The following is an 11,108-nucleotide window of genomic DNA, read 5'->3' on the forward strand; positions in this document are numbered from 1 at the left end:
TTCCTATATGTTCAACTGTTAATACTGATATACAATAATTTTATGAATATTATAGGTGATATCAGTGTGTAGCTAAGATTGGTTATTTGAATTTCTTTATGACTATTGCTCTAAACTAATGAATGGCTTAAAAGAACACGAAAAATCACAGGATAAATCTAGACAGCACTCCTTTTAGAAACTGGAATGAACTGTTGGCTTCAAAGATCCCATTTCCCATATGCTGCCAACTTTATCTCATCATATTAAACATTTCTAAACAATTAAAAATACACTGGTTCCTGTAAAAGGCAAGGGTGAAGAGAAGCAGAGGGCACCACTAACAGCTACCAAGAGGGACAAACTTCCAGACAGAGAGACTAAATGAAATCTATAGAACTGGGTCTTCCCAGGTGCAAGAAAAGGGTATGGGTGGAGTCATCCACAGTTCCCTGAAATCACTGACTTAACCTGCAGTATTAGTCAAAAAGAACAAGACGTCAGGCATCAAAAGGAAGGGTACTGAGAATGTAACAAAACCCATAATTTTGCTGGTACATGAAAGAGCTTGAGTTCTCTGTGTAATTTTAGTATCTCAAAGACACACTAGAGATGAAACAAGCAAAGGCTGCTAAAGTGATTAAGGGGATGGAGCAGCTGCCTCACCAGGGGAGGCTAAAAGGCTCAGTGTCTTTGGTTTGCAGGCAGAAGGCTGAGGGAGATTATAAATGAAATCTAGAACAACACAGAAGCAGCAGGTAATACAAATGCAGAAATCCTGGAATGGCAAAAGTAGTGGATAGTCACTGAAATTAGTAGTCTGGAATATATTTTAAACCAAGGGGGTTTTTTTTTGTTGTTGTTTTTTCGTTTGCTTGTTTTTTTAAACACAGCAGGTAGAGCTCTTCTGGAATTTGCTCCTACAAGAGCTTGTGAAGGCAGATTGCACCAGCAAGTTCAGAAGGGACTGGATAAAATAATGGACAAAAGGTCCACAAACAGATAACAAAATAGCCAGGAAGGTACTATCTCACAGTATATCTCTCAATATAATGACTGTGAATATCGACAGAGTACAAATGTTGCAAATTTGGCCAGACTCATTCCTAATAGTATATTCTCATGATCGTCTCAGAGGCAGAAGGTAGATAACCCACTGGTCTGACCCAATGAGGCATGTCTCCTACCATATTGAGTGGTGTATTGTAAAATAATTCAATTTTTACTGAAACTGTCTGTCCACTGTACCAACCACTGCAACTGGTCTTGAAGGGAACAGAACTCTAATGTCAGGCCTGCAGTAAGCACAGTAACTGCTGAGGAACAACCCAAGATCTCATCTCAGTGTAGGGGAATAGCATGATGGAAGAAACAGATGCAACTCTGAAGGGGATCATGTTCAGAAATCAAGAAGGTCTAGAGGTTCAGTCTGCTTGGTCAGTGTGATAATCTCATGTTTGTTATTTACTGCCAGGTCTCATGAAATTGTAGATTCCCTTGGGCACAGATTTTTATCTCCTTTCACATTTGTAGAGAGCACGCCATGTGGTGAGCACTCACATAATCCTGTTTCAAAACAGCTCTGCTGATTGAGTAACTTTCCATTTCTTCTTCTAGTCTCAGTTTTCTTTTATTACAACAGGAGAAGAAAAACAAGAATGTTAATTGCTTCAGGGAATTCATCAATTCTTATTCTTTATTCCTCACCAGAGGTCACAATCATCTCCACAGCAACTAATTGTGATGTCTCAAGAAGGATTGATTTTTGTTTATTTATATGCCCTCCCACACATGGCTGAATAGGCTAGAGACCAGTCTCTTTCCCCTTTGCATTTAGTTCTCATTGATTCATCAAGGATGATTGTAACCAGGCTCCTTTTACAATATGTTCTACGGAGACAATCTACATAGAATAATTTTAAACTCATCCCTTCCTTGGGGGTAACTTTGTTGATTAAAAACAATAACAACAACAATAAAATAACAGAGATGATTATAATCCTTTCTCGTAGTCTTGTCTGCTTCAAAAGTTCCTCTATCAGAATTGGTCAGCCTTAACACAATTCAGAAAGCTGCTCTTACCTCTCTTGTCCTCAGCAGGATTAAAAAAAATGATGAATAGAATGGGCAGAATGCTTTCCTAACAGGATTAGTCAAAAAGTCAGCACTGTTTTAGGTTAACACTAGTTGCCTGTTACAATGCGATAGATACAATCTATTAAAATATTGCCAGTGTATTATAATGATTTCAGAGTGCTTGTTGTATTTTGTGATAATTCTATAATTTAAGATCACAGGAACTAACTCCTTTTAGGAATTACAAAAACCATCCAACACAACTATCATAATACTTCACATGGAAAAGTAAAAATATTTTATATTTTTAGCCACATTTTATAATTATTTTATAATTTTATAATACTTTTTAGAATTCTAAAAGTATTTTATAAATCTTCAGGTGTCTTTCATTACAATTTCATAGTTAGAAAAAAGAATATTCTTGGAATATATTGATGCTCCATAGACCACCGTCTGGAAAAATAAAAGACATTGTATTGTAGTACATGCAACAAGAGGTTTTTCTGTTGTTGTTGGGGGGTTTTTTGGTATTTATACAAGAAAGGTATCAAGAATGTGCAAAGTGTCCAAAATTCATTTGTATTAATACTTTTATTTTATACAGGATTGTTTGTTTTTGTTTTGCTAGCTAGAAGACAGCTCAGACAAAATAATATTAAAAATCAAAATAACTGTTAAAGATGGAAGTGAGGTTCGGGTCTGACAAGTCTGTGACAGAACTTCATTGTATAAAAAACTATTAACAGCCTCCTCTGAAGAAACATAAACCAGTATAATCAGGGAGTACAGGTCTAAACTTCCAGAGGTTTTAAACCACAAGTTTTGAGACAAGAAAAAAAAAACTTTAAAATTAATAAAAAGGCAGTCTGGGTTCTATACCCTCAGTTTAGTGACCAGAACATTAGGAAAGAGAAGAAAAGCAATTGCAGGTATGTAGTTCCCAGTGCTTAGGAAGAATGCCTCTGTTAATTACTCACTTTAGCTGACAAGGAGAGATTAAGTTAAGTAAAACAATGTATTTTTAGACTTCGGTTAATTTTTAATCCTGATCTTTCTGCTTGTGATAATTCTATGGATGGATAAACCCATTTCAGACCAAGCAGTTACCTTCTCATATTGCTTTTATTACCAGCTCAGTTTCTGAAGCTGATTCTAGAGCACGGCCTAAGAACTACCAAGGGCTTCAGTGGAAGTAATGTCATTAGTAAACAGAACATGCTATAAACCACTGGTTCAGTCAAAAGTGTAATGATTAAGGGATTCCACTCAGAGAAACATGACCATAAGAACTGTCATTTCCATAACAACCTCATGAGAAAAAAAAAGAGATCAAGACCATAAATACTGCTCATACCTGAACCATCAATCAGTTCCCTTCTAAATTAAATCAAGTTAACAAGTGCAAAAATTACCTGAGACCATCATGCAAAAAAATATAACACAGTTGTGACTTACAGAATTTTGTTTTTAAAATCCTCCATAGTTTCAGCATCTATCAGGGCAAGGAAGAATATGTGACAAAGATTCAGTGCCACTTGTGCTTTAAGGGTCATCAATCTCTGTTCTTGATAAATTAACTTACTGTAATCATAGAATCGTAGAATTAGTAAGATTGGAAGGGACTTCTGGAGATATCTAGTCCAACCTCCCTGCTCAACAGGTCACCTAGAGCATGTTGGACAGGGTTGCATCCAGGCAGGCCTTGAATATCTCCAGAGAAGGAGACTCCACAACCTCTCTAGGCAACCTGTTCCAGTGCTCCGTCACTCTGGCAGTGAAGAAATTCCCCCTCACATTCAGACAGAACTTCCTGTGCTTCAATTTCTGCCCACTGCCTCTTGTCCTGTCACATGGGAGAACTGAAAAGAGTTTGTCTCTGTCCCCCTGACATCCTCCCTTCAGATACTCACAGACATTGATCAGATCCCCCCCTTAGTCTCCTCTTCCCCAGGCTAAACAGGCCCAACTGTTCCTCACAGGGCAGATGCTCCAGCCCTCTGATCATCTTTGTAGCCCTACGCTGGACTCTCTCCAGTAGCTCCATGTCTCTCTTGTACTGAGGAGCACAGAATTGGATGCAGTACTCGAGATGAGGCCTCACCAGGGCTGAGTAGAGGGGCAGGATCACCTCCCTCGACCTGCTGGCAACACGCTTCCTGATGCAGCCCAGGAGACCATTGGCCTTCCTGGCCACAAGCCCCCAGCTTGTTCTGGTGCCTACAGTTATTTCTCCGTAGGTGCAGGACTCTGCACTTGCCCTCGTTGAATCTCATGAGGTTCCTCTCTGCCCAACTCTCCAGCCTGGCCAGGTCTCTCTGAATAGCAGCACAGCCCTCAGGTGTGTCAGCCACTCCTCCCAGCTTGGTATCATTGGCAAACCTGCTGAGGAGGCACTCCGTCCCCTTATCCAGGTCGTTGATGAAGAATTTGAATAGGATGGGACTCAGTACTGAGCCCTGGGGGAATGCCACTAGCCACAGGCCTCCAACTAGACTCCACACCACTGATGACGACCCTCTGAGCTCTGCCTTTCAGCCAGTTCTCAATCCACCTCACTATTCGCTCATCTAACCCACACTTCCTGAGCTTATCTAGGAGGATGTTATGCGAGACAGTGTCAAAAGCCTTGCTGAAGACAAGGTACACAACGTCGACTGCTCTTCCCTCATCTACCCAGCCAGTCATTCCATCACAGAAGGCTATCAGATTGGTTAAGCAGGACTTCCCCTCGGTGAATCCACACCTGGGAAAACTGAGTAAATGCTTAGTGGATCACATTTTCCAAAAATACATTACATTTCCTTTCTGTATGGCTTTGATACAACAAACTGCAGACAGAAACAAGAGCTGCAAAGTAAGACTAGCTTGATATAATCATAATACCACATCTTACCTCATTGAAATCTCCAATCCTTGGAATGTGATTTTTCCTACTTTTGCCAAGGATAGCTCCAGAATTAGAAATGACGACTGCAGTATTCCAAAGAGTTCCTCCATGTATTTCATCTCGCTCCAGGATTGGAGATATCACAACCATATTGTATTTCTTTGCCAGCTATGCAAATTAAGATAATTTTTTTATTACACATGCAAGCCTAGAGTAATTGATTATTTTCACCTTATGTTCATAAAGCAGCATTAAAAAAGGGTTTTATTTTGTGCATTACATTGACTGTTATCAAGTGCTAATGCTTAATTCACACCAGAACCACAGGTATTGCCAGTTTCTTCAAAGATGGATATATCACTGAGAGCCTTCCACCTACACCACTCAATTAGAAATGCAAGGTACTAACTGGAAAAACATCCAAACAGCTGCATTAACACTACAGGGCTGACACATATCTATTCGGAGATATAACACGATGTTGATCCCTCTTTCATTCTCATATCCCACTTATGTGGATTTGTTTAACACCTCAGCTAGCTGAAAGAAAGTTCAAAAAGTTATGGGAAAATTTAAAATGTTATTATATATTAACTATAAATGTTAACAAATATGGGTGCGAGAGAGAAATACAGCACCATGTGACTGCTAGCTTACTAGTACTTTGCTATCTTTTTTTATGCAGCTTTTCTTTTTTTTATATATTTCTCTGAACTTTCATAGTGTCAGTAATTCTACAGTGAGAATCAGTGAGAATCTATACTTGCCCTAGATCAGACGGAAGATAAAATGTCTGTCCACAGAAGGTTAAATTGCTCAGTTCATATCTGGACAAAGTTGACTCCATAACAACCCTTTGTGAATCCCTTACTACAGAAAATCATAAAAATTCCTTATTACAAGTTGTCAGAAGACAAAAATATACTCTGTCACTTTAATATATTCTGTCACTTTTGCAATCAGCAGTCTCTGAAGAATAAAAGCCAACTAACAAATTTGCCTGAATGCATAAAAAAGTCTTCTATATTTTGTAGCATTTCACAAGGAGATGTAGAAGATTTTTGTGAAAGTGTTTCCTGTTCAGAAATGGCTATTCTCCTTAGGACCACATTTCATACTAATATTGTTTAATGCTCACTCATTCTAGCCAAGAAACATCTTTGAATTGAAATTAAAGACATTTGACTGGGAAATTGCTCCCCACTGTAAAATTCAAGAATAGATAAATGAGAAGTTTCATATAACTTCCAGGGTAAAAGTCAGTCCATAAATGCAAAGTAATTTAAAAATCAAATATTGAGTATAGGTACTGATGCCCATTTCTACTTCACTAGCTACTACAATATTTGTTAAGGAAGGTTAAAATTTAGTTTTTATCATTTCTATTTGATCAGTGGTAGAAGACTGGTATATAAAGAAATCCTTGCTAATCTGAGGCAGTTACTGGCTGGAGGGATGGGGTGTGAAGGTCAGTTTGGAGTGTTTTGTTTGGTTTGGTTGTTCACCTCTTGGCAGAATTTTGTCGTTGGCCCATCCTCTGCTGACTCGGCAAATTCAGTCCAAGGAAGCCTCTCTCTTGTACAAAATGCAAAGGGCATGGCTAGAAAACATCAATGCAAGGCAAACTTTGTAAGAGTATCCATGTCACTCAAGAGAGACAGGGATAGTTCTGTTTCAACGAACATATAAATAATTAAACACTTAAGAACAATACAACTTTTCCCCTGTTCAAAGGATAAAGCTTTTTAGTAATATTTTTAGCAAGGATGCGGAATGTTGGGCCCATACATAGCAAAATAGAAGAGAAAAAATGCACTTACTGTGCATTACTAGCCTTACAGGAGGTGATGATCTAAAGTACATCCTAATCATTCCTGTACACTTTCTGCAAGTAAGCTGTTTTTGCAACGGGGTCTTCATTTTGGTTTTGGGTCCTATTAAGCTTCAAAGACTACTTTAATTAAAATGCATTTATATTTCTTAATATCTGTCTAGATGAAAAAAACTTTAAGAGAAAAAAAATGAGGGAAGAATCACAAAGTATGACACAAAAAAGGAGTGTGACTATAAAATTATTGCAACATACACCTCTCCTTACAGACTTTACACAGATCTTCCATATAGTTCTAACAAAGAATCTTTGCTTTTGTTAATAAATAAATAAATAAAATAAAATATATTAGTAACAATCAACTTCTGTATCTTGGAAGATCTCTGTTGTTTGCCTACAAGACATATTTTGAGTACAGGACACCCGTTAAAAAAGAAAGAACGTGACCTCTGACAAGCTATAAGGAATCAGAGAAAATACTCACTCCAAGCCTCCTGGAAACAAACTATGTTGACCCCACACATTGCTGCCACTTCCACAATTTCCTCAATTCGCTTGTGCAGTGCAGCCACCTAATTATGAAAAGTTTCACACAATAAAAAAAGCTGTATGTTCTAACTCATTTGTATATTAGTAGCCTGCTTTTATCTTGTTCTGTACTTAGTCTCATTGCTTTCAGCTAGAATATCTCAGGAACTGATCATTCATGAGCACTGATATCAGAATTAGGATCTAAAGAGTTAGAAATAATTTTTTAAAATATAAATTTAGATGCTAAAAATACAGAAAGCAATCCACTGGAATTCTCAAATTCCACGGCTGCCACATTTAAAAATCTGGCAATTAATTTCTGACTGCCTTGTAAAGAGCTACAAATCTTAAAAGACCCAACAAAAGTCATCTTTTTGTTGCTCAATGGAAACAACTACCTAGTAATGTTACGAAAAGGTGAATTCAAAAATCAAGTACTCAGAATCTTACAATATGAGCTAAGGATAGTTCATTTCCTTGGTTATTTGCAAATTGTGCTAACACACATGGATCTTGGGACACCTTCTAGAAGTTATTAACCCCAAAGGATTTTCTCAGTCGTTTTGCCCTAATATCCAAGTAGATCATTACCAAGGAAAACAACTAAGTGTTTATTAATTAAAAACCTTTGTTTCAAAATATTTTTCTTTGAGTGCTCTAGTTAAAGATGAGCACAGATACAGCATTCTATTCATACTTTCACGTAACAATAAAATATGTACGTAACGTAAGTCAACGGTTGTCTACAAACTCAACGGCTGTACACTGAGTTACAGAAGCCGTTGTCTGCTTGTTTTCTACTGTCTGTGAACAAAACTATTACTCCAGAAAATTTCATACATGTGGTATTTTCTTTTACCTTTTTTTAAAACAACTTTAAGTTAAGAGGCAATTTCTACACAAGTGTATCATTTCAGTGTTTTTATGTCCAATATGTTAAGAGATTACAGTCACCTTGTAACATGATTTGGTATACTGCTGCACAAAGAATACTACAGCTTTATTAACCCATGTTTGTGCTATTGGATTCTCCTATAATTCAGCATTTTTCAGTTAAAACAAGAACTGCACCTTGGCTTTCTAATCTCTTCTGAATTCAGAAAAACTATTTTTCTGTTTCATTTTACAGGCAAAGACTTTTCATTTACAAAATCAGGGATTAAATATTTAGCTACAAGAAAAGTGCAAGTAGGTTGGGCAATTCACTAGATAAACATAACACAAAAACATTTCTGGGGAACAACAAAATTTCATGTCATTCTAATTTCTTATGGTATACTGTTTTAAGAGAATGTTGGGCCCTATGTTGCCAGACAAACAGTAGGTACTTCTTGGTATTTCTGATTTTAACACCAACAACTGAAAAGTGGTATTTCTCAATTTAATGAAAGAGTTAGAAACAAATGGCCCAGATCCCAACTTCTGCACCTGGACTGCCACTGCTGTGTCTGTGGGAAGCGGAATTTTATTCTGTATCAGTCCTACTCGAACAATGCGTGGCCGCCTCAATTGCTCTGAAGCAGCTTCAAATCCATAGCCTTGTAGTTCAAAATCTCTTTCCTGAGCTGCTGATACAGCAGCAGCTGGCAAATAAAGTTTTCTGGAATAAAAAGGAAACAAAAACATTTCAAGCTGAGATACTCTCAGTTTCCTTTCTGGATGCAACAGACCCAAAGGATAACAAATACTGTCTACTCCTGCAGAGCCACCTTAGTTTCAAGCTCCCACACCTCAGCACACAACTGTCAGAGGGAGGGAACAGTCAGACAGCAGCAAAGTCATGTGCAGTCACACAGGTCTCCTTCATGGCAACAAAATCCCAGCCCTTCCTTTCAAAATTCAGATTTCTAGTCACTCTTACCTTACTAAGAAATCAAGGAGCTCATATCTACAGACTCCCACTTCAAAGTCCCAGATTACACTTTCCCTCCGATCTACAGAGGTCTCTGTTAGGTCTCCACTTGGCCAGCTCGCTCACCCCCAACTCACACAGCCCCCAAAATACGCTCCCCCCAGCTCCTTTGCTTCACTCAGCTGCTCCCTCATACCACGTCTCTACTTCCCTCCTTCCCAGGCGAGAGCACCCCTAAACTACCTCACAGCTATCTCACCACAGGCCAAGTTCCTCACCTGCCCCCTCCCCTTTTTTCCTTTCGGCCCTGCCCTGGGGACCCCCCCCTCACACTGGCGTCCTTCCCCGCGCTCCCTGGCTGAACGCCCCCTGCTCTCACCGGCTCCCTCCCCCGCAGCGCACCTTGCCTCGCCCCCATAGAGGATCCGCTTCACCTCGGCGAGGTCCTCGGGAGGGATATGCCGCTCCAAGCATGACTCGAGCGACTCCAGGCCTCCCTCCATGGCGCGGCGCGGGAGGGAGGGAGGGAGTGAGCCGAGCCGAGCCGAGCCGAGCCGAGCCAGGCCAGGCCAGGCCAGGCCAGGCACGCGGGCCGTTGGGCACGCGCCCCCCCCGCCCCCCCCCCCCAACCGTTACCGCCCGGCCGGCCACGCCCCTTTCTCCTCAGAGCCGGTTTGGAGCGCACGGCTCGGCGCCGGCGCTGCGCCCTGAGGCCGCTCCGCCGGCCGCGACGCGGCACCCTCGGAGGCAGCAGCAGGGTCCCCTGCGGTCCTCGCAGGGCTGGCTGGGATGAGGGCCAACCCTGAGACACCCTGAAGGCTTGAACAGCCATGGAGGTGGCCATGCCCAGTCACTTGCCCCTTCAGGGCCAACCCCTCGATCTCAGAATTAATTAAAAACAAAGGTATCATTAGGAGGATTTTATGGGGATACTCTTCAGCATAAAGGCTTAGAAATGGGAAAGAGATCATAAAATACTGTGGTTTTCACAGGTGTGTGTCTGAGTCTAGTCTGGTTGCAGTAAGACACTGACCAGGGACTAGGAATAAAAGTTAGCTTTGTACCCAGGATGCATTTCAAGCTCAGTATCATTGGAAATTCATCCCAGAAACAAAGTTAATATCAGACAAAAGATCAAACAAAAAGTCTATCTGGCTCAAAAGCACACCTGAAGAGAGGGTATTTCGTCTTGGTTGAGTACCAAGTGGCCATCCTGTTTAATCCAATTATTCCCACCAAAACCATAACTACTGGCCATGCTTTCTGCTTCCCAATGTAGTTTTGAAATGAAGAACATCAGTGTTTCATCCAAATGAGAAAACCAGTTACCAAGTTCAGGGACAGCTACAACAGTCTAAATATATCACACTGATTTTAAGTGTTGCTTTACATATCTTCTAAAAGGCAGAGCAACATTTGGTGCTGAGTGTCTCCAGCTGTCAGGCATTTTAAGTTAAATATTAAGCCTTTCAGGCTGTCTAATATTTAACTTTAAGCAGAAAGAATCCAGCGATAATCAGGTTTCATGGGGGCATTTTGAGATGTGATTCTTTTTCATCTAATTTTTTTAACCCAAGAAGTTGCAGCAATACTCTGTATGCAAGGTGTACGAGGGCAGAAGGTGCTGGTCCGCTGTTTCTGTTGGGAGTACGAACTACCTAGAGCTTCTCATAAGAGCAGAGTAACTCCTTTAAGATAGAAAACAGGAAAATCCTCTAATCTTTTGGGGAATTTTCAAGATAAGCTAAGCATAGGGATGAAAGTATGGATAGCTTGCACATTATGTAAGTACATGTATTGTACTCACCAATATAGCAGTCTCAATGTTCATGACCAAGGGCCTAAAAACCTGTTCTGAGAAGTTATTTTTCTTTCTCAAACTTACTACTAAAGTGCAATAATAAGCAGTGACTTACAGTTACATGGTAGTTTTTACCTGACAATCCTTA

The 11,108-nt window shown here is 40.0% G+C and overlaps 1 protein-coding gene across 2 annotated transcripts in view; it reads right to left on the reverse strand.

Annotated features, from left to right (window-relative positions):
- UPB1 (beta-ureidopropionase 1) overlaps positions 1-9,765 on the reverse strand; it is a 19,514-nt gene extending 9,749 nt beyond the window's left edge. The window contains exons 1-5 of one of the 2 annotated variants that reach the window (XM_062589722.1): positions 9,562-9,760; positions 8,736-8,907; positions 7,261-7,348; positions 6,451-6,545; positions 4,952-5,113 (exon numbers count right to left, since the gene is read on the reverse strand). In XM_062589722.1, coding sequence (XP_062445706.1) covers positions 4,952-5,113; positions 6,451-6,545; positions 7,261-7,348; positions 8,736-8,907; positions 9,562-9,662 — 618 coding nt within the window. In that variant the 5' untranslated portion in view covers positions 9,663-9,760. Of the gene's footprint in view, positions 1-4,951; positions 5,114-6,450; positions 6,546-7,260; positions 7,349-8,735; positions 8,908-9,561 lie in introns of both variants that reach the window. The other variant, XM_062589723.1, reaches the window with a different exon arrangement.
- Between the last annotated feature and the right edge of the window lie 1,343 nt (positions 9,766-11,108).

The sequence above is a fragment of the Rhea pennata genome, chromosome 17 (genome assembly GCF_028389875.1).
Source record: "Rhea pennata isolate bPtePen1 chromosome 17, bPtePen1.pri, whole genome shotgun sequence".
NCBI classification, from domain to species: domain Eukaryota; kingdom Metazoa; phylum Chordata; class Aves; order Rheiformes; family Rheidae; genus Rhea; species Rhea pennata.